Source organism: Peromyscus californicus, unplaced genomic scaffold, assembly GCF_007827085.1.
Source record: "Peromyscus californicus insignis strain IS unplaced genomic scaffold, ASM782708v3 Scaffold_4__1_contigs__length_199733344, whole genome shotgun sequence".
Classification (NCBI taxonomy): domain Eukaryota; kingdom Metazoa; phylum Chordata; class Mammalia; order Rodentia; family Cricetidae; genus Peromyscus; species Peromyscus californicus.
This window is the reverse complement of record NW_026294562.1, coordinates 105,146,266-105,170,567: the sequence shown is the minus strand read 5'-3', so window position 1 is coordinate 105,170,567 and position 24,302 is coordinate 105,146,266. Positions and strand designations below refer to the sequence as shown.

Sequence of the window (24,302 nt, the reverse complement as noted above, 5' to 3'; positions counted from 1 at the left end):
ATGGCTGTGTGAACCGGGTGACAACAGGCCCGATGAGACAGGCGGGAGCAGGGGAGAATCGTGCACCCACCCGGGAGACTGCGGACCTCCAGGTGAGTGTGGATTCTATTTTCTGTGTGTGTTCCTCAGGTGAGGGCCTCCCAGGTCCTAGGCCTGTTCCCGCTTTTGCTGGGAAAGGCATAGTATTGCTCATACTCTCGCAGGGTTTGCTGTGATGACCTTGAAACGGAACCACAGCGAAAACACTCCGTGACTCTCAGACTCCTCAGAGGAGCTGGGGAAGGAGGGGGCCGTATCACGTGGCAGAAGCCCGCTCGATCACCACGGACCTCCGGCTCGTCTAGACTGTCCCATCTCTATGGTCAACGGCCGGCCGAATCCTGCGCGGAGGAAGTTGTTCTTCCGGGGTACGGCTACTGCTTCCGGAGCGGCTCAGGCACTCTGGGGTTGTGGGGATCGGCTTTCTCGGGTCCTGCGGACCTCTGCTTTCATCCGCAATGAGCTTCCTCAAAAGCTTCCCGCCGCCTACGTCGGAAGACGGGCTCCGGCTGCAGCAGCCAGACACCGAGGCCGTGCTGAACGGGAAGGGGCTCGGCACCGGCACCCTTTACATTGCGGAGAGGTAGGGTCCCCGGGCTCCGGCGCTGGCCTCCCTCGGGGGGCTCCCTCAGGCGCGACCTCGGCGGGGAGCGCGGGGCGACGCTGTCCCGACCCCGCCTGGCTCTCTCCCCTAGACGGTGTTTCTCCTTAACGACTTGGGCTTTTTACCGGCCTGTCTGCTGGAGCCCGGCGCGTGGTCACGTTTATGGAGTTTTGAGTTTGCAGAGCCTCGGTTAGTTTCCGACGTGCCGGGCTTTCTGAATGATCTGTGAGCTAGATGTGTCTCCTGCGTAAGATATGTAGGCTCAGAGTAGATTGCGAAGGGGTTAGGACTCTTGGTTAAGGAGCATGGATTTTTCTGCTGCTCTAAGTGTGGGTGGGGAAAAGGAGCATCTTCAGGCCCACGCAGGGCGGGGTCATAACCAGCCGAACCCGACTCCTGGATGTGCGGGTCCGGGAAGGAATCCTACTTTTATTTGACTACCTGTAGCGCTTTGTACTTTCACAATAAGGTAGACATGTCACTAAAATACACATTCATTCATTCATTCATTCTCTCATTCTCTCTCCTCCCCCCTCTCCCTCCCTCCCTGTCCCTCTCCCTCTCTCCTCTCCTTTTCTTTCGCTGTGGTTATTCAGAGAATCCCACTTCAAGATCTGTAACATCCGGATTAGAAGTGGATCTTTCTACTTCAGATTAAACAAAACAAAACAAAAAAACTCACTGGTGTGCCCTCCATTTTTGGATTTTAGTTAATTCCAGATGTAGTCAAGTTGACAACCAAGAATAGCCATCACACTATGTAAAATGGGTTTTGCTTGTTTATTTTTGCTTGAGACAGTGTCTCTATGTAATCCTGGCTGACCCTGAACTCACAGAGGTCCTCCTGCTTCTGCCTCCTGAGTGCTGGGACTAAAGGTGTGCGCTCCCACCCGGTGGTTCTTTCTATAATTCCTTGGTGGGGGTGTATCTTGTATATGATTTTGCATTTTTGGAAAGTTTAATAAAACTTAAAAGGTACACTGTTGTTAATACCTATATGTTAATACCTTATAAAGATTGATTGAGGACTGGAGAGATAGCTCAGGGTTTAAGAGCATTTATTGCTCTTGCAGAGAGGACTGTGGTTCACAGCACCCACATGGTGGCTCACAGTGATCCCTAACTCCCAATTCCAGGAGGTCTGCCACCCTCTTCTGACCTCTGGGCACCAGGCACACATGTGGTGCACATACATGCAGGCAAAGCACTCATACCCATCAATCTAAAATTTTTTTAAAGATTCGTTAATGGTTAACATTTTATCATGTTTACAAGTCCAGGCTAATTTCAAATATTCAGAGTCATAAAACCTTTATTAACTCCACCAGGCAGTGGAAAGGGTGGGAGTTAATAAAGGTTTTATGGCTCTGAATATTGCAAATCTGGGATGTTTTATTCTAAATTGTGGTCATGTCAGGAGATTTTGGAGGTGAGAAAGGAAGCATAGTTTGATAGGGCTATTTTTGGTACCCATGAGCACTGTTTCATTCCCACATTAAGGGAAGAGCTGTGGGCAGGAAGGGTACATGCGGCACACAGTCATTTACATAAGAAATCTATTCCTTTAGAAGCAGTAAGGATGAAATAATTCCTCAAATGAATTGTTTTGGGTTTTGGAGACAGGGTTTCTCTGTGTAGCCCTGGCTGTCCTGGCCCTCTCTTTGTAGACCAGGCTGGCCTTGAACTCACAGAGATCCACCCACCTCTGCCTCCCGAGTGCTGGGATTAAAGGTGTGCTGCACCACCACCACCACCACCACCACCACCACCACCACCACCACCACCACCACCACCACCACCACCAGGCAATTCCTTAAACTTTTATCACTTTGCTATTTAAAGCTTATCACCTTATCCCTCTATTCTTTCCATGTAAGCCTAATGTGTGGAATTCTTTCCAATAACTGCGTCTTTTCTTTCAATTTTTTTTTTTTTTTTTTTTGGTTTTTGAGACAGGGTTTCTCTGTGTAGCTTTGCGACTTTCCTGGAACTCGCTTTGGAGACCAGGCTGGCCTCGAACTCACAGAGATCCGCCTGGCTCTGCCTCCCGAGTGCTGGGATTAAAGGCGTGCGCCACCACCGCCCGGCTCTTTTAATTTTTAAGTATACCATTAAATAGTATGGCTAATGGGCCAGCCTGGTCTACAGAGTTCTAGGACAGCCAGGGCTACTCAGAGAAACACTGTCTCAAAACGCACCCCCCCCCAAAAAAAGAAAAAACTAATCTTAGTGTGCTTATAGAGTTATGCATTTACCACCACAGTCTACCATATGCCTTTGGTTTTAGTCATACTTTTGCTGAGGACTGTTATACATGTGGATTATACTGTTAGACATTGATTTACTTGGTGGTGGTGGGTTCCCAAGGCATAAAATTTAGTGTCCTCTTAAACTGACCATGAGTGATTTTAGATTGCTACACTATCATTGTTCCTGCCTAAAGGAGTTCTTGGTTCTCCAGTTGAATATTTTTGTTTAGTTATTTGTTTTTTCTTGTTTTGTAAAGCTAGAAATCCACGGGAGTCTGCTTAAAGGTTAAAAGGAATTTATTAGGAAAGAAAACTCATTAAACACAATAGGAGAATCGTCGCAGGGTCCTGGGAAGCTGAGGTACTGTTCCATGCTTTTCTGCTGCCTGAGTCAGTCCCACACCATTCAAGCCCACGAGAGAGAGAAAAGAGCCACATATGTGTATCTCAGGTCTTAAGTGTAGCCCGGAGGCCGTGCCCTAGGGGCAGATACTTCAAGGTTATAGGTAACAGTTACCTGTCACATTTTGAGGGGCTGTACCTCAAGGTCATATGTAGAACAGATATCTACTACATCTCTCTATTTTGTCCAAATAAGGAAGTTCTAACCTAATATAAAACTGTATACAATAGGAATGATGATTAAGTATTGTCCAGGAGAGGGGAAAGGTAATAACATAAACAAAATAGAAATACAACCAACAAGAATGGCAACAAGCCAGAAACACACACAAAGCGTTCAGAAATGTCCAAACCATGGGTAAATGGCATATTACAGAGATTACTCTAATAGCTAGCTGTCCTATCCTGAAGATTCTAATTTTAGTATTTAAAATGTTCTTAGCTAAGATCTGAGAGGATAACTGTAACTATTTAGTCGTCAACCCCATCAAAGACCTGAGAAGGAAAATAATATTACCTGAGAAAACAGGAAGTGCAAGCAAACAATTTCCGAAAAAATTGTGAGACTAGACAGAGACAGCTGGCAGCCTGGACAGTCTAAATCTAAAGTTTCTCAGCACTTTTGGGGCATTCATTTTTGGCTACAGGCCTAGAAAATCTGACAGACCATTATCAGAAGCAGAAATTTTGAAAGACCATCTTACCCTGTCTTGGCAAGGTTCAGTAGTTGCTTCTCCTTGTGTCCTGTTCATCTGGAAAGGACAGCGTGTATATTGTCAGCAGTTGAGGCAAGGGCAGTTCTTTGCCCAGCAGGCCTTTTTTTTTGCCAAGAAGAAGACAAACTTCCAAACGGAGTGTCTTAGAAACCCAACAACATTCTCTCAGGAGTAGGTCGGTGCTGCCAGGAGCAATCATGTCTCACATCAACACAATTCTAAGTTATCAAAACGTTTAAATGCCATATTCTCTAGGTCTATGAAGTGTTTGAAGATTACCTATCCATCTGACCTATGTTTTTGTAAATCTGGAAAACCTAGCTAACATAATTGTAGATATGACAAGCATGGATGAATATTAATCTGTGAGTCTTATCTACCTAAATAACCTAAGGACTAATGCTTCACATGTCAAGGTAAACAATCTGTAAACAGATTTAGAGTATAAGGACAATTACCTCAAAATTATGACAATATCCAAAATATCTTAAACGGAGGTAATAATGTATAGTGTATATATAATAACAATATCCTTAAATATGTATCAATATACAAAATATCCTAAACAGAGGTAGAACATACAGACAGTATGACAAACATAATTTTATATTTGTATCAATATACAAAGTATTTCAAATAGGAGTAGGAACATGTGTACAATATGACAATTACAGTTTTGAATTTGTATCAATATAAAAATTACCTTAAATAGGAATTGAAAAATAGTTTACATTTGTATCAATATACAAGGATCCTATCAGTATAAATTATATAGGACTGATAGTTTGCTAAAATTAGTTTATTAGTAGATAACAATAATCTACCATAAATCCTGTACCTGTCTATTCCCCTTTTTTCTTTTCTTAAAGGGAGTCCTGAATCTAAATTTTATTGTTCCACCCCCAACCCTATAACGACTTATCTGTAATCCTGAGAAAATGAAACCTTTGGGAGAGGGGGCGTCATTTTCTTAAAATTGCTTCAAGTTACTGTTTAGGGGGCGATGGTATCTCTGTGGGATTCTGTAAGAAAGCTAAATGGTTAAGTCTCAGTAGGACTAGCTGTGGAGTCTGTAGCCAGTCTCAGTAATGGGTAAGATCTGAGATTCTGGCTAGAAGTGTAATATGATGGACCTATCTCATCACGGAACTGTCCTGAAGAGTTTGCAGTCCAAATCTGATCATTGAATGGTATTTTTTGGTTTAATGGCATCATTATGGACCGGGTAGAGTTGTTGTTGTGGGGCCCTGTCTTTCTGGAGACTTCAGAGACTACTATTGCAAAGACTTATTTTTCACTGTGGAAAACTTGAGCATTATTAATATCAAAATGGAAAGTATGGATTGTAGGATGACATGACATGTGAGGAAGGATTCCCAGAAATCAGGAATAAGCATGGAGAGAAATAGAATCTTGACAATGGTCCCTAAATTATTGGTTTTTTTTATGTCCCACACCAGTTGACTCTTCCAATATGAGACAGAATCTCCTATTTTTTTTTTTTTTCTTTTAGCAACATGCTTGGGTTTAGAGAAGGAGAGAGCTACATTCCAATTCCAAAGCCAGCTTGATTTATAATTGAATTGGGACCACAGCTTTTCTAGAGTTAAAGAGATATTGATGTTAGGCAGTGAAATATTATCCTGTAGAGTATATGGGTACCAATAGGTCCTTCCCTTCTGCTGTAGATGTCTAGGTGTCCAAGGCCTTTTGATTTCTTGAAGATGGGTATTTCTAATTTTATGTAAAGACAAAAAACAGAACCCTGCCTTACCATTGTTTGTTGAGTTTTCCTTACAACTTGTAGAATTGTCACATCGGTGGATGAACTATTATTTTTCCTCATCATGGGGTTTCTCCTGTTTGAATCAAATTTTTATTAATTTTGTTGGCATCTATGGCTTTTTTTTTTCCCTGCAGAAGCAAAAGTAAAACCCCTTCCCCAACATAGGACATATCCTGGTTTCCATTCCAACATCAACACATCTTTGAAGTAAACAGGCCCATCTAGCTCCGTAGGTAGAGCATGAGACTCAATATCAGAGTCATAGGTTCATGCCCCATGTTGGGCACCAGAAAAAGCGAGAAATCCTCAGGAGTCTGCTTAAAGGTTAAAAGGAATTTATTAGGAAATAAAACTCATTAAACACAATAGAATCGTCTCTGGGTCCTGGAAGGCTGAGGTACTGTTCCATGCTGTTCTGCTGCCTGAGTCAGTCCCACACCATCCAAGCCCATGAGGGAGAGAAGAGAGCCACATATGTGCATCTCAGGTCTTAATTGTAGCCCGGAGGCCGTGCCCTAGGGGCAGGTACTTCAAAGTTATAGGTAAACAGTTACCTGTTATATCTCAAGGGGCTGTACCTTAAGGTCATAGGTAGAACAGATATCCACTGCATGCCTTTGATCCCAGCACTGGAGGCAGAGGCAGGCTGATCTCAGTGAGTTCCAAGACAGCCAGGGCTATAGAGAGAGACCCTGTCTCCAAGCGGGGGAAAAGGTTCATGGCTAACCTGGGCAACTGAGGTCAACATGAGCTAAATGTCTAAACTCTGTCTCAAAAACAAGAGGGAATGGGGAGGCGGGGAGGGAGGGAGAGAGGATGGAGGAAGATATTGGAGAGGATACAGGATATGCATATATTCTCCTGTTCTGCTGAGTTATGTCCCTATTCCTTTAACTTGTATATTTTAAACTTTTATTAGCATATAGTAGTTGTATAAAAATGACTTTTATTGTGACATTCCCTTTTAAAGTAGCATTATTGACTTGGTTTACATGGCATACAGCTTGTTCATTTCATTCATAGAAGTTGATGATTTTATTATGCACTCATAGCCACACTCAATTTTAGAACATTTTGGTCCCCCCCCCCCAAAAAAAAAAACCAATACTCATTAGTAGTCATTCCCTATTTCAGCCCTGGAAATGTTTTTGTGGCTTCCTTGGGGTCTTGCCCCCTGCTGAGGTCTTGTCACTGACTTTTCTGCTCAATTGTACAATTCATAGTGGGGGAATTACTGCCAAGAAAAATTAGGCATTACCTGTCAAAATTCAATATACTGACTTTGGTAATATGTTTCCTTTGTTATACCAATAAAATATTTGTGCACTTTTATTTGTGGTTTTTTTGGGTGTTTTTGTTTTTAAAAATGTTATTTTATTTGCATGGTGTTTTGCCTCCATGTATGTCCGTGTATCACATGTGTCCCTGGTGCTTAGGGAGGCCAGAAGAGAGTGTCAGATCTCCTGAGGCAGAATTACAGGTCTTTGTGAGCTAGGAATGTGGGTGTTTGGAATTGAACCTGGGTCTTCTGGAAGTGCTCTTAATCACTGAGCCATGTCTGCAGCCCCTCTAGCTTTTTCTTAGAGCTGGTAATAAATGGGAACTTTTACCTTGTCTCTTAAGGTAATAATTAATTTTTTGAATTGTGATTGTAATCACATATGTTTTGTGTGTACATTTAATGTATGTGGAGTGGAAAGGATGATTACCAGTTATCTTGCATGCTTATCTACTGAAAACGGTGCTAACATTTTTCAAGAATGTTAACTAAAGGGATGGAAGTAACAGTACAAACACGATTCATTAACATACTTAGTGCTAATGTGTGTTACCAAGCACAAGTGCAGTTTGGAACAGAAGAGGTCCTTGTAGAAAGGTCTCATGGAGTTATTCGGGACTTGACTAGATGAAAGGATCTGCACAGCAAAGAGGAAAACTGGAGATATCCTAAACAGGATAAACACAAAAGACAGGCACAAGGTAGGGGCCGAGAGCTGTTAAGAGCACATGCTGCTCTTTCAGAGGACCGGAGCTAGATTACTAGTCCCCACATTGGAGAGTTGACAGCCTCCCCTAACTCCAGCTCCAGGGGATCTGATGCTCTCCCAGCCTCCACCAGTACCCACATGCACATACACAGGCAAAATAAACACGGATGACTTGAAAAATTGCCTCTCAAATCTGTTTGAGTTTATAGAGGAAAAGAAATCATAAAAGAAAAAAATTCAGTTCTTGTCACTAAATTTTCTTATTTTAAGGAATATTTCTAATATTGTCAATAAACTTGAATTTCTTTGTATGCATAAAAGTGTCCATGTTGAACCTTTGTAAGTTGTGGAATATTATTAGGATTTAATTTTTAAAAATAATCTGCCTAAAACCTGTTTTTCAGCCGCCTGTCTTGGTTAGATGGTTCTGGATTAGGATTCTCACTGGAATACCCCACCATTAGTTTACATGCAGTTTCCAGGGACCTAAGTGCTTATCCTCAAGAGCATTTGTATGTTATGGTGAATGCCAAATTTGGAGGTATGTATGGTATAACTTAATCTACTGCTCCTCTGATAGCCAAGTATATTTTAAAGGGCAATGTTTGTTTATTTGTTTGTTTGAGATGAGGTCTTACAGGTTGCTCAGGTTAGCCCTGAACTCCTGGACTTGATTAACAGAGCTCATTCTCCCAGATACTGACACTTTAGGTGTGTACTTCTTTACCAATCTAAAAAGCAATCTTTGATAATAATCAGTAAAAATTAATCCGTTGGTCCACATTGGATAATATCGTATTAAGCAAAGTTAATTACCTAAAACAATTTGGCCATTTGAATTTCTTCTAATGGGCATTGGTTTTGTGTGTATCTGCCTTTTATTTTCTATATGTCTGCACTTAGAATTCTTCTGTTAATATGGATGTTTCTACTTTTTTGTTTTAACTGCTTATTCCTTACCCTCCTAAAGACACTTCAGAGATGTCAACCAGTGTATTTTGTCTATCTAGAAATTTAAGATAGAATTGTTTTTATTTATTTATTTTAAAGATGTATATGTGGGTGGGGGTTATTGCCTGCATTTATGTCTGTGATACTACATGTGTGACTGATGCCAGCAGAGACCAGAAGAGGGTGTAAGATCCCCTAGACCTGGAGTTACAGACTGTAGCACGAATCTTAAAAGGTCTTATTAATAAAAACAAACCTGGAGCCAGGTATTGGGGTGAACGCTGAAAGATCAGAGGAACAGAACAAGCCACAGCCACCTCACCTCACCAGTTCTTCAGCTGATCCTGTTTCCTCAGACTGGAAGTCTCTGAGTCCTCATCCAGAATGAATCTCAGCTGAACTGCTGCTAAAAGCCTAAAAGCTTAACCAGCTCTAGTTCCTAGTTTTCATGCTTTATATACCGTTCTGCTTCCTGCCATCACTTCCTGGGATTAAAGGCATGAGTCACCATGCCTGGCTGTTTCCAGAGTGGCTTTGAACTCACAGAGATCTGGATGGGTCTCTGCCTCCAGAAGGCTAGGATTAAAGGTGTGAGTGCCACCATTTTCTGGTCTCTATGTCTGTCTAGTGGCTGTTCTGTTCTCTGACCCCAGATAAATTTATTAGGGTGCATGATATATTGGGGAACACAGTATCACCACAACAGACTGTGTGTTTTATGTGTTTGTCTGTGTGAATATGTGCTACATGCATGTGGATGCCTGCAGAGACCAGAAGAGGGCATTGGATTCCTTGGAGCTGGACTTACAGGAAGTTTTTAAGCCAAACAATATGCATTTCAGGAACTGAACTTCTAGTTCAGCTAGCAGTGTGTTAGCTACTTTTTCTATTACTGTGTCAAAACACCATGACCAGCAACTAAAGAAAAAAGTGTTTAATTGGGCTTAAAGTTCCAGAGAGTTAGAGTCTATGATGGTGGAGCAAAGGTGTGGCATCAGGAACAGCTGAGAGCTCACATCTCAGACCACAAGTAGAGGCAGAGACGAACACTGAGCGACAGGGGTTTTGAAACCTCAAAGCCTGTCCCCAGTGCATACCTCCTCCAATAATGCCACACCTCCTAACCCTTCCCAGATAGTTCCTCCAACTGAGGGCCAAGTGTTTAAACAGATGAGCTTATGGGGGCCATTCTCATTCAAACCACCAGGAGCAACAAGCACTCTTAACCACCGAGCTGTCTCTCTAGGCCCCAGATGGTTTCTATTTTGTTTAGTAGTGGTTCGCAGTAGGTGGGTGGGGAGAACTTTTATGTGCTGCCGCTGTTGGTTGGTGAAATTTTATTGGAGGAGGAGGGGTGCTACTGGCATCTAATAGATGCCAAATTGCTTGCAACAAAAATTACGCAGTACAAATGTTAGGAGTGTCACAGTTCAGAAGCCCTGCATCACAAGATTCCCGAGTTTTACTGTTCATGAAACTATAAGTAAGTCGTCAATTCTAAGATAATGGGTAGCTTTTCTCTGAACTCTTGTATAACAAGTTGGGATTTTCTCTTGGTTCCAGATTTAATCTTTTTTTTTTTTTTTTTTCAGAGCTGAGGACCAAACCCAGGGCCTTGCACTTGCTAGGCAAGCGCTCTACCACTGAGCTAAATCCCCAACCCCATCATTTTTATTTAGTTGTGAACACTAGTTACTAATTTTTAGTACTCTGCAGAGCAAGCCATACCTTATTAAGTGATATTGACTGATCCAGCTATCCAAAAATATTCTCACTATAAGATTTCAAATTTTTCCTGTTGGAAAGGGTTCAAAGATAGATAAAAATACCATGAAATTTGGGAAAGGATAAGGAAATGTTAAAAGTTCTTACATGTTGGAGTGTAACATGACTTCCTAATGAGGTAGTAAACACCAAGTTCACTCACTTGACAGAAGGAAAGAAGGGGATTTTTTTTGGCTCACAATTTCAGAGATATTTCAGTCCATCTTGGTGGAGAACACATGGTGGCAGGCAAGTGAGGCCGTGGCTATTCACTTGGCAGAGGATGAGGAAGCAGAAAGGGGGTAGCTTCAGAGCCAGGGGTGGGTAGAACCTTCCAAGGTCTGGCCCTAGTGCTGTCCTCTGGGCAACAAGTATTCCAAACATGTGGATGTGGGGACATTTTAGAACCCATCCATAACACTAAATGCAACTATGATTTTTATAACTGCTGATCAGTGTGCTGTTGCTATGACAAAAGACCTTAGATAATCAGTTTAATAAGGGAGGGTTTATTCTGGCTTATGAGTCACAGATTTCAGCCAGTACTCATTTGGCCCTGTTTCTTTCAACCTGTACTGGCACAGCACACCATGGCAAGAGCCTCCACATGGTTGAGGAGACTTGAAGGTAGTAAAGAGAATAGTTGTTCACATTAGGACAGCCAGAAAGCAAAGCATAGAGGGCCTGGAGTCCCCATCCCCTAGGCTAAGCTCCAGTGACCTAACGTTCTCCATGTCCTCACCTCCTAAAGATCTTAATGCCCACTAGCACCACAGGCTGGTGACTAAACCTTTATTTAATATGTGGGCCTCTGAGATCACTCAAGATCCCAACCATAGCGGTAAGGAAGAAATTAGGTGGTGTTTAAAAGTGTTCTCGTCGGTCAGTTCCAAATGCTGATGCGTTGGGGCCAGGGGTGTGGCTCAGTAGTGTAACATGTGTTTAGCATATGTGAGGCCCTGAGTTTAAGCCCCCCCCCCAAAAAAAAAAACAAACCAAAATAAATGTTGTTACATAATGCCCCGGAGTGTCCAGCATTGGCAGTGAGCAAAGGTGCTTGTCCAGCAAAAGTCTAGTGAGGTAGGGATTCAGTAATACTAGATAAAGGATAAAGCACCCCCAGTAAGTAAACTGTGCTTCACATGCCAGGTGAGTCATTTTCTCATGAGTCTCAGTTTCATTTAAAAAAATCTCTAAAGGATCATGTTCATCTCACTTTCCACAGGGCCTCATCTCCTAACAATTCTACTGACTCCCAGTAGCACCACAGGCCACAGACTCAACCTTTAATCAGTTTGGAGCCTAAGTGCTGCTGGTTTTGTCTATACTGAGCTTAAACACAGCGGCACACATGTGCTAGTTAAGGGCTCTGCCGCCGGCGGCGGTACCAGCAGGTCCTACATTCCTTTCTGTTTGTGACCTTCAGGCACGTTCCTAAGACTGTAAGAAATTGTTAATCATGGTTATTTTCAGGGTAGAGATGGCTCAGTGGGTTCAGTTCTTGCTGTGTAAGCATGGGGACCTGGGTTTGGATTCTCAGCATCCACATAAAAACTGGGAACCGAGAGAGATTCCCAGCAGATCCCAGAAGTCTGCTGACCAGCCAGTCTCACCAAAACAATGAGCCCTGGGTTCAGTGCGAGACCCTATCTCAAAAACAAAACAAAACAAATAAAAACAAGTGGAGGGCAGAGGCCCAGATTGAACTCAACGGCCTTCTTTTACATGTGTACAAGCAAGCATACTACACACACCTGCATATGCACGTATATCCCTGCCCCACTCCCCAACAGTGGCTATTTCTGGGAAGAGGATCTAGGTAGGCTCTAGATTCCGGCACTGTGCTGTGAATTATTGTTACACCAGAGTGTATTGCTGTCATTCTGCTATGTAGTACCTCATTATAGAACAGTAATTGTAGTATAGTACCATGTTGTTTTTTAAAATGCGTCGACAAAGTTTGGAGGTTGTGACGAACCAGTATTTAGAATTTTCCAGTAGGTGTATTATTCTGCTTGATAACTAAAGTTACGTATGTTTAACAATGTGCCATTGAAAACAGCACAGAAAATATACTATGAAATCTGTTACTTAAAGGTATTATTAGTGGTCACTTCTAATTTTTATCTTTTGCTTGTCTGTATTTTCATACTATTTTACACTGAACTTACATTAACTAAGTACTCGGGGTTGGGGATTTGGCTCAGTGGTAGAGCCCTTGCGAGAAAGCACAAGGCCCTGAGTTCGGTCCTCAGCTCCGGGCGGGGGAGGGGAAAAAAAAGCACTGCCTTAGTGGATGCCCCTTGCTTACCTTGTCAACCTTACTGGATGAAGAAAACTTAAAGATATTAGTAAAACACACCTCTGTGTCTCTGTGATGGTATTGCCAGAGACATTTAACTCAGCTGAGGGAAGAAGCCCCACATGTGAGGAGCATCATCAGTCGGCTGAGTGCCTGGATGGAACAAAGGGGAAGAAGGAAGAAGCCTGTTAGTTGGTGTGGCCAGTCTTCTCTCCCTGGCCTTCCCCTCACTTCCCCTACCTTCTCTTCCTTTCCTGACTCCACTTCCTGGCTGCCATGAATAAGACACTCTGCTCCATCTCACTCTCCTCTCTTCATGGCTCAGTTCCCTAACAGTGGAGCCAGCTGAGCATGGTCAGCTTGACACCAGGAGCCAAAATCAGCCCTTGCTCCTTTCTGTTGATTGCTCAGTGTGGTGTCACAGTGATGAAAAACTGACACCCGCTGCAAGTAGATTTACTGCATTAATAAGTATTTTTCTGCTTTTTCTTCATCTGCATGAATGTTTAAAGTTTTTTAATGCTACTTTAAATGTAAAAGTTAATTTTTTTCTTCTTTGCCATAGCAAAGTATTGAACCCAGGGCTTTGAACATGCTAGGCAAGCGCTCTGCTACTGAGTTGCATCCTCAGCCTCCCCAACCCCTTTAAATTTTTTGGTTTTGAGATGGTCTTGCTAAATTGCCACAGTTGGCATCTAACTTTGAATCTTCCTCCATCACCCTCCTGAGTACCTGGGACCACCCTAGCTCAATTTGTACTTATATTTGTAGGTGTAGTGTGTGTGTGTGTGTGTGTGTGTGTGTGTGTGTGTGTGTGTGTGTGCGCGCGTGTGCGTGTGCGTGCGCCAGAGAACAACTGTGTGAATTTAGGTCTTCCCTCCTTTAAATAGGTTCTGGGGATCAAACTCAGTATTGTCAGATTATGCAGAAGCCCCTCACCAGCCCTTACTTTGTGTGTTTAAGATGGCTAATCTCAGCAAACATGTTTGCTGTTTGTGGAAAATGACTATTCTACCACTAAACTATTATTTTCAGCCCTAATTTTCTTTGCACATTTTTGTTATATCTACAAACTATTGATTTATTTGTTGGTCAGTTAACTTTCATGAACTTGAAATGGTCTCATTTGATTAGTGTTGTCTTCTCTTAGTGCATTACAAGTGCTCTGATGCTGAGCACAGCCCCGTAACCCATCCAGCTCTGAAGTAACCAGCAGTAGAAACTGAACTGCAGTTTCAGGTATACCAAGAAATTTTCTAGCCTGTTTGTTGATTTTTTTTTCCCCCCAGACAGGGTTTCTCTGTGTAACAGCCCTGGCTGCCCTGGAGCATCGATTTGTATACCAAGCTGGCCTCGAACTCACAGAGATCTGCCTGCCTCTGCCTCCCGAGTACTGGTATTAAAGGCATGCACCACCACCTTCTGCTTTAATTTTTTTAATGTGTATATTTGCTTCTATTTCTCAAGTGTAAGTATTTCAGGCATGCATTACCATGATTGGATCTACCTTCAGTGTCTAAAAATGTCAAATAAATATTACAATTTTCTGTTCCTTGAGCTAGATCAGCAGTTAAGAGCTCTTGCTGCTCTTTCAGAGGACCAGACTTTGTCAGGTGACTCAAAGTACTTCTAACTCCAGCTCCAGGCAATTCTGATGCTCTCTTCTCCTGCATGCATACTGTGCACATAAACTTATGCAGACACACATAAGTAAACCCTTTTAAAAAAAAAAAACCTTTATGTCTTAAAAGATTTTTTTTATTCCTTTTATAGAAGAATCAAAAGAATCTGTCTCTGATGAAGATGAGGAAGACAGTGATAATGATGTTGAACCCATTACTGAATTTAGATTTGTGCCCAGTGATAAGTCAGCACGTGAGTGTTCTGTAATACTGATCTTTTCTCTTTATGTTCCCCTCTCCTGTTGATAGACACACACCTCTCACCTTCATTATGGTTACCTCCATTCTATTGCTTTATCTTCGTTTTAACCTCCTTAAACTTATTGAGAGTGGGTACTTACTCATGTCACAAGTTGTGAATAGAGTAATAGTATTGTGTACAGCATGGTACCTGGTGTATTTTGTGCAAGGAGGATTCTGGTTAGTTTTATTGATTGATGTCTGTCGCCGGAAGTTTCTCCGGTCCTGCCCAGCCCGAGGTCCTGACGAGTCTCTCCCACTGCCCACTGCCCACCACCCGCAGTCCCAGGCCTACAGCAGCTTATAAAATCATTACTCAGAGGCTTACTATTAATTACAAAGTGTATGGCCTATGGTTCAGGCTTTTTGTTAGCTGGCTTTTACAATTAGACTCAACCCATTCCTATTAATCTGTGTATTGCCACATGTTCTGTGGCTTTACCTGTGTTACATTACATCTTGCTTCCCTAGGCACCTCTCAGCGTCTCTGATGACTCCGCCCTTTTCTCTATATCTCTGTTTGGATTTCCAGCCTGCCTCGTCATAGGCCAAAGTAGCTTATTAACTAGCCAATGAGAGCAACATATATTCACAGGGTACAGAAAGACATCCCACAGCAAATGTCACCTGTGGGAAGCACTTCCAAAGTTGAAAATGCTGAGACTGATGGAAAGTACCCTGTCATGTGGCAGGGGCTTAATCCTAATCAGCAGTGTGACCAATAACTCTGACCACCGCCCACCGCCCTCTTGTCAGAGTCTCTCTATGTAGTCATGGCTGTCCTAGAACTTGCTATGTAGACCAGGCTGGCCTCAAACTCACAGAAATCTCTCTGCTTCTGCTTCCTGAGTGCTAGAATCAAAGGCATAAGCCATAGCATCTGGCTTGACCTTTTTTTTTTTTTTTCTCCAGTTTTTCAAGACAGGGTTTCTCTGTATAGTTTTGGTGTCTGTCCTGGATCTCACTCTGTAGACCAGGCTGGCCTTGAACTCATAGAGACCCACCTGCCTCTGCCTCCTGAGTGCTAGGAACCTATTTTAAATCTCACCACCCATAAAGAGAATTCAGTAATGTTTTGAACTCTTTGTGACTTGTTCCTTGTCTCAGGCACTTTTGGAATAGGCTGTGTACTTGTAATGATTAATTTTTATTTGAATTTTGCAGATTTTTTTTTTTTTTTTTTTTTTTTTTTTTTTTTTTTTTTTTTGGTTTTTCGAGACAGGGTTTCTCTGTGTAGCTTTGCGCCTTTCCTGGGACTCACTTGGTAGCCCAGGCTGGCCTCGAACTCACAGAGATCCGCCTGGCTCTGCCTCCCGAGTGCTGGGATTAAAGGCGTGCGCCACCACTGCCCGGCCAGATTTTTTTTATAAATATTGTTACCCTAGTAAACCTTTTGTCTGCTTTGAAATTTGTTTGCACTGGTGGTTATGTTTATTCTAAAACTTTGTGGTGCACTGGGAAAAAATATTAGTTACAATTTAATGTCTTTGCTCAGTGGAGGCGATGTTCACTGCAATGTGTGAATGCCAGGCCTTGCATCCAGATCCTGAGGATGAAGACTCTGATGATTATGATGGAGAAGAGTATGATGTGGAAGCACATGGTTAGTGACTTGGCTCATCAGTATTGGTTTTAGTGTTTCATTTTAAGCATGTAGTTGTCCTAAGGGCACAAGATTTTGTTTTTTGTATCTGCATAAAGTAACCAATGTAAAGTGACTATAAATAAAAGGAGTGATACATTGGCACACTTTGTCTAGGCCCTTTCAGCAGTCAAATTGGGGAATGAATGAATTTCCCAAACTCAAACAACAATAGGAGATTATTAGGGGTGGGGACTAGATAGTAGGAAAATGGGAAAGAAAATAATAGCTAGAAAATGGGTAGTCAAGAGCATACTTTAGGCTGGGTTGGCTGCCCCCACATTGAGAAGTCTGTTTATAAGTCTGTTTATATGGATCTCTTTAAAAAAAAATTTTTTTTTAAATTTTATGTGTATGGGTGTTTTGCTTAGGTTTATAATATGTGCACTGCATGTGTGCCTGGTGCCCTCAGAGGCCAGAAAAGGATGTTGGAACCCCCGGAATACAGTTTTGAACTGCCAGCTGGGTGCTGGGAACCAAATCCTAGTCCCCTGCAGGAAAGGCAAATGCTCTTAAGCCAGGCATCTCTGCAGAGTCCTGTTGACCTCTCTCTTAGTCAGCACATCGCTTGAAATAGCTTATGGACAATGTAGTGTTCTTTCCCCAGAACCATACTTCTGTCTACAAGTATCTCCCCTTGCCATCTCAGACCAGGATGCACTCCCCTGATAGACATGTAGCCTGAGGCACAAACTGTTGTGTTTGCATTTCCCTCTGGTCTTATGCATACCAATATGGGTATCCAAAGTCTTTTCCTACATATGAATCCAGATCCTCGCCTGAGACTACCCGTTTCTGGGATTGTTCTTCACATACATAAACATGTGCTCACTTCTTAGAAAATTTTTTTTAAGGTTTTTTTGTTTTTTGGGGTTTTTTTTTTTGGTTTTTTGAGACAGGGTTTCTCTGTGTAGTTTTGTGCCTTTCCTGGATCTCGCTCTGTAGAACAGACTGGTCTTGAATTTACAGAGATCCGCCTGCCTCTGCCTCCCAAGTGCTGAGATTAAAGGCGTGCGCCACCACCGCTCAGCCTTAAGTGGTTTTATATTTTGTCCTTTTTATATTTTTTTAGATTTTTTGTTTTGTTTTAAAAGGAACATGTTAATTCAACATCCCTTCAGTATCAAATTAATTGTATTCACTTGTAAAATTCCCACCTTGGACTAATAAAGGAGTCACTGGTTTTTGAAACACCCTCTTCTCATTCTAGACCCCGACAAGCCCGTTTTCTGGGAACTGATGTTTACTAGTTTATTAGCTCTTCAATGTTTTCTCATCCTAGAGGTAGAAACAGTTTTTCTTTTTCTTTTCTTCTTCAAACTCTTAAACAATGGCCTAATCCACCGATTTTGGAAGTCTTTCTGGGAGCCTCCACATCTTCAGCAAAGGCATTTTTGATTATTCATTTTGTTTTTTCCAGCTGTTGTGTAATCGCTTAAAAGCTTTCTGTTTGTTTAGAACAAGGGCAGGGCGACATCCCTACATTTTATACCTATGAAGAAGGATTATCCCACTTAACAGCGGAAGGGCAAGCCACGCTGGAGAGATTAGAAGGGATGCTTTCTCAGTCTGTGAGCAGCCAGTATAATATGGCAGGAGTCCGGACAGAAGATTCAGTAAGAGATTATGAAGGTGAGTTCTCTTTCTCTTCGGAGTAAGCAACTGGCTATAAGGGAAATCTTAAAGAAACAAAGTTTTCTCTTAGAAACTGGAAGGCAATGAAATTTCACAATTAACCTAAAAATATAGGAAGGAAATGTGGAGTTACTAGAACGGCTCGAATGGGAATGGTTGGGGGGTTTTTTTGGTGTGTGTGTGTGTGTGTGTGTGTGTGTGTGTGTGTGTGTGTGTCTGTGTCTCCTGTTCACCTTTGCCTCCCAAACTATGTCAGTATACAAATGGTCTAGGGCCAGCAAGATGCTCAGCACCTAAAGGTGCTCTCTGGTTGGAGGAGAAAATTGACTGTCTATTCAGCAGCATAATAGTAGGTTCTTCCCGAGGGCCCATGTCCTACCCATGCACAGGGTTAATGGTAACCATGTGGTCCGGTTAATGGTAGTAGGCATTAGTTCCATCCTGTAGAACAGGTCAGAAATGCATTCAGAAAGTGTGGCTGCTCCTTTGCATTCACTCATTATTGCACCAGTGGGCCTGACTTGCCAGGCCATTAATTACTGTAGCTCTCAGCGTTGATAGAGAGATGCTTCCAGGTTGTTGTCAGCTTCATTTCTCCATGTTCTATCACTCAGAGATGTGGTGTCTTCAGCAGTAGGCTCTTTTTTCTAGCTTTTTCCATTGATTATTTAATGGCGGGAGAGGGAGAAGGAAGATGCACACGTGGGATGGTGCATGGGTTCCTATCAAAGGACAACTTTTGGGAGTTAGTGTTTGCCTTCCACATTGTTGAGGCAGGGTCTCTTTTCTGCATACTCTGGGCTATCTGGCCTTTAAGCTTTCGGGTGATTCTCCCATCTATGCCACCCACATCCATCTGTAGTACTGAAGGAGTGTTAGAATCCAGCTTTCCATGGATTCCCAGGACTAGGAGCCAGCTCAGGTTATCAGGCTTGGACAGCTAGCACTTTGGCTTGCTTAGTCATTTCCTCAGCCTCCATTTTACTGGAGACCATTACATTCCATTACACTCCATTATATTGGCTCTGAGGGGGTGACGTTGTTTACCCCAAGTGTTGGCAGTACTGTACCTTCTAACCTTAAGCTGATTGTCTGCCGCTTCTGGATTTAACATTTATATATGTTTGCTCATTTAATTCTTCTAAGAATTCTGTTGAATAAATTTATGATCCCCATTTTACACATTAGACAACTGAGGCACAGAAGGATTGCATTGGTTGGGGCCAAACAACTGATAAGTGGTAAGAGGATTAAATGACCCATTATACAAAAATAATATGCCTGCCACTGTCATAAGCACTTCTTGCATTTTATATGTGTTTAGTATATATTACTATTTTATGATCTGGTAACATCGTAACATTTGTTATTTTTAATAATGACAGGATAGTCTTATGGCTTTCTTTAGGTTTTCTTCTGTTGGTGCACTCAAACTTCGCATAATGCTGTGATTGATATCTCCATGCATATAGCATATTGACCTGGATTTCTTGGAGTTCTGGACTGTTTGGGGTTAGGGGCAAGAATTGTGTCTTACTGTGTTGCCCATGCTGGTCTCGGACTAGTAAACTCAAGTGATCTTATCCCAGCATGCGACATTGCATATCTAGGTGATAGGATGTCAGCGGGAGTTGACAGAAGTTTGTGGCAGGTAGAGTTGAGGAGTGAGAAAGTAAAGAAAACAACTGTAGACATTTCTTTTTAATGTTCTGTTTTCTTCTGCCCTCCTCCCACACCTTTTATCAAAATTGTATTTGTGTGTGTGTGTGTGTGTGTGTGTGTGTGTGTGTGTGTGTGTGTGTGTGTAGGAGGTGTTTTATCTGCATATATGTCTGTACACCACTTGTGGTTCGTGCCCTTGGAAGCCAGCAGAGGATGTCAGATCCCCTGGAACTGAAGTTACAGACAGTTGTGATCTGCTGTGTGGGTGCTGGGAATCAAACCTGGGTCCTTTGAGAAAGCAGCCAGTGCTTCTAACTGCTGAACCGTCTCTCCAGCCTTTTTTGTGAGATGACAATAAAGAGGAGATAAAATTCTGCTCCCCCCCCCCCAGCTGTGTCTTGGGCTTTTTGAGTGTATCACCAAATGCCTTTAAATAATGTCTAACAGTCAATACTTGACACAGTTCTCTGAAGAATGAACAGTTGATGCCTACTTACTGCATCTGAAAATTCCTACCAGCCAGCCAGCCTAGCACTTGGGAGGTGAGCCTGGACTGCACTGTGAGTTTGAACCAGCCTAGGCTACATAACAAAACATTGTCCAAGAACATTTAAAAAGAAAAAAAACAAAGGAAAGATACAAATTGACTCCTACTAGGATTCTGGGATTTGTATGTGTATATGTGTTTGTATGTTACTGTGGTGAGTTTACAAAATAAATGTTAAATGTATGGACTGATTGTAACTGACTTAAATCCATAAGAGCTTTTCCTGTCTGTCTCTTTTTGAGTAATTTAGTTTTCAAAGTAGAAAGTGTGGAAGCGGAGGCGTGAGATAGTCTGGCCTGGTGGTTCATCCCTGCAGTTCTAGCCCACGAGGGACTGATGTTGGGAACTGAGGATAGCCTGAACTGCATGTCACCGTTTTGGAAACAAAACAAAAATGCCAGAATTTTTAAATCCAGTTATTTTATTTTTATTTTTTTTGAGACTGGGCCTCACATGTAGCTCTGGCTGTCCTGGAACTTAGTACACAGACTAGGCTGGCCTCGAACTCATAGTTCTGACTCTGCCTCCCAAGTGGTGGGACTCAAGGTGGGCACCATCATGCCTAGTTTTTAAGTGAATTCTTGCCAGCAGAGGGCACTGGCATCCTTGTTGAATCTACCTGTCTGAAGTGCAGTCTCTTTATGTGCAGATGGCATGGAAGTAGATACCACACCAACTGTTGCTGGACAGTTTGAGGATGCAGATGTTGATCACTGAAGATGATGTATGCTGCTATACAGTGAGTAACTTATTCTCTCCTGTGTCACAGAACATGAAAATCCTGGGAAATGACTGTTGTTTTGTTTTTTGAATTCATAATTTAAGAGAATGCTGTATAATGCACAAACTCTGTAAGGTTAGCAGTTTGAAAGACTGTCGCCTATCTCTGGATTTTTTGTCCTAAGAAATCAAAGTTTGCAAACACTGTAGTCTGGGTTTAGCATCTGCCAGGCACTACACTGGAAGGTAGAATACATGTACAACAAAGAGGAAGTGAGTTTGAGCTTAGCAGTTGGTGGTAGCCATCTGTGTGGACATGAGCCTCCCTGCTGGCTCACGTGGGAGTGACAGCCTGAGCATGTCTTGGTCTGTTCTGGAGCCACTTTCCCTCATTTGGTGAGCTGAGCCTGTTCCATGGTTTCTTGCACCTTACTGCTTTTCAGTCCAGGGAGGAAGTAAAGTAATTCCAAACTGAGCTTAAGACATTATAATCTTGTATTGCTATCCCTCTTTCTGGGAGCAATAGTGGACAGATGTCCTGTGTACCTTAGTGATCAAAGCTGATTTGTCCAGACCATTTACAGTCACCCAACAGCCAGTATTTCCCAGAGTTCTTTCCTGTCTGCCCTTCATGGTTGATATACTGGTTCTCTGCTGGTTTTGTTTCTGGCACATTCTAGTGAGCTTTGCCTTAAGTTTGTCCCTGAGTACTTGCTACTCTGTGAAACCTTTCCCGTGTGAACAGTTAGGCTGTACTTTGTTAGGTAATTGAAGGTCAAGGACTAGCAGCTGCAGAGTCCTTTCTTAAAATCTGGAAATTTTTTCTTTGTAAAATTATTGTTGTTCCTTCCTCCGTGTAATAATGTTGTCCTGTCCTTCCTTCCCCCTAAATACTGACTGTTTCCCCTCCTTGTAGGTCCGTGTTCTCAGGGTCCTTTGAAAAAGTACATATTATAGCCTGACAAGACTAATGTGTATAGTCTGACTTGACTCTGCCACTACTGTTGGTCATCTAGTTATGTTTTGAGTACCTTCACTATTTCTGTTGTGATTGTGATTCAGTGTTAGAGACTGGCCTAGGGTGTTCCAGCCCCTCGGTTCAGTCAGTCCTCAGCACTGACCTCCCAGCACCCACATTGCAACTCACAAACATCTGTTGTCCAGTTCCAGAGGATTTGATGCCCTCTTCTGGCCTCCTCAGGCATTGCGTGCACAACATACACATACAGGCAGGCAAACACCCACACACATAAAATAAATGTGTCTTTATTGTTTTTTGTTTTTTAATTCCTGTGTTTACAAATTATTATGGTTGTGAGACTAACTATGAATTATGACATTGTGTCTCTGTTTTCTTATAGTATGGTTATCAAAAAAATAACCTCAAAGAAATTCTGTGCTTCTGTGATTTATATCTCACCCTGTAAAAGTTTTCCTTCCTCACACCTTTGCTTCTTCCTGTGGTCTGTGGCCAGCGGCATCTCCTCTCTAACCTCAGTGCTTATTTCACTGGTACTGGGTTGGATTTCAGCTCACAGTTCAGACATCACTAACTTCATCTTGGCTCCCAGCTCTGTCACCTTCTGTTATTGTTATTGGCCTAGAAGACAATTTTTTGTATAATCTGGTTTTCCTATATTTCTCTGAAAAATTGGCTGTTGAGAGATTATCATTTTGTTTGCAGCCGTCACGAGAAACTCACTTGGCACATCACTAATGGTTACACACTGGGATTCGGGGATTCTTTGTAATATTGAAATAACTATAAAATTGCTACAATTTTTTAAAAGATTTATTTATTTATTTATTTATTTATTTATTTATTTATTTATTTATTATGTGTGCAGTGTTCTGCCTGCATGTTTGCCTGCACACCAGAAGAGGGCACCAGATCTCATTACAGATGGTTGTGAGCCACCATGTGGTTCCTGGGAATTGAACTCAGGACCTCTAGAAGAGCAGTCAGTGCTCTTAACCTCTGAGCCATCTCTCCAGCCCTGCTACAGATTTTTTTTTTTTTTTTTTTTTTTTTTTTTTGGTTTTTCGAGACAGGGTTTCTCTGTGTAGCTTTGCGTCTTTCCTGGAACTCACTTGGTAGCCCAGGCTGGCCTCGAACTCACAGAGATCCGCCTGGCTCTGCCTCCCGAGTGCTGGGATTAAAGGCGTGCGCCACCACTGCCCGGCCAGATTTTTTAATGAGCTGCTGTTTTGTTTTGTTTTTTTTTTTCTGCTCATTTTATTCTCTCTGTTCAGTGTCAAAGAAATATTGTATTCATAAATTTTATTCATGCTCATCTGAGTAGTTGACCTGATTTCCAAACAATGTAATTTTTGACCATTTAAGATTGTATGTGCTTTTAAAGCCTGAACAAGGGCTAAGGTGTTTGCGTAACCATTACTAATTTCAGAATAATGGATGTCTGGTACGTGAGATGGGGACAGAAGAGCGCACAAAGATCTCGAGATCACAACTCCACTGGTGACATGTGCGCACATGCTACCTGTGCTCCTCTGGACATGGCATCTACATAACTTAACCGTTCCTTGCTTTTCTCATCTGTAAAATGGGGTGATATTAGCTGCCTGGAAGGGTTATTACAAGGCCTGAGAACCCTACAAGACTACACCTAATAATGGCTATTAGTAATAATAACTAAGCCTTTTGTCTTTCAGATTCTCTCATAATGGCAGGCGAGAACTTGGCGCCTCTTCCACTCCAGAGTGGGGCTGGTGAAAGGCTTTTTCCTTCTCCAAAACTCACTTTTCAAGACAGACTGTCATGAGACATCGAGCTCATTACCAACAGAAGAGACTGTGACCTTTATCAACAAAGGTGAATTAACTGAGCGGGTATTTCTAGTTCTCATTTACCCCCAAATTTCCTGTCTAGGTGTCTTCTGAGTAGGCCTCTAGTTCCTGCCTCTGCTGCGTGCACATCTGTCGGCCGGATGGCTTCCATGGTGAAATGTACAGAGCTCACACTGTATAGACTGGGTGAGAAAGAGATGCTGAAGCTTAGATGTCTCTCTGGGGGTTAAAAGAACTCTTATCCCTGAGATAAAAGTACAGCCCTCAGGGGGGGGAGTCTCTAGCATTTCCACAGAGGCATGGGTCCTTTACTTCAGGCTAACTCTAGGTCACCTCTGGAAGAAACCTCAGTCACACCTCGCCAGGACACGAGACTTCTCTGCTGACTTCTGTTCTCCCTCCTCATCCCAGTCTGCTCTGTTCTGTTCTCCCAGCTTTAGGTCCTTGACTGTCTACTCTCCTAGCTTTCTGTAACACAATAAATAATCTGTAATGAAGTCTGCAAAGAACACTTAATGATGTTTTGTCTTTGTAATAGTTAACAAATAAATCTAGGTTTTCTATA

The 24,302-nt window shown here is 42.3% G+C and overlaps 1 protein-coding gene across 1 annotated transcript; it reads left to right on the top strand.

Annotated features, from left to right (window-relative positions):
- Positions 1 to 406: 406 nt before the first annotated feature.
- On the top strand, positions 407 to 24,302 carry Clns1a (chloride nucleotide-sensitive channel 1A). The gene is made up of 7 exons (XM_052763303.1): positions 407 to 622; positions 8,189 to 8,325; positions 14,575 to 14,676; positions 16,219 to 16,326; positions 17,824 to 17,997; positions 20,859 to 20,948; positions 23,603 to 24,302. Exons 1-6 carry the CDS (start codon positions 498 to 500, stop codon positions 20,924 to 20,926), a joined length of 714 nt encoding a protein of 237 aa, XP_052619263.1. The 5' UTR covers positions 407 to 497; the 3' UTR covers positions 20,927 to 20,948; positions 23,603 to 24,302.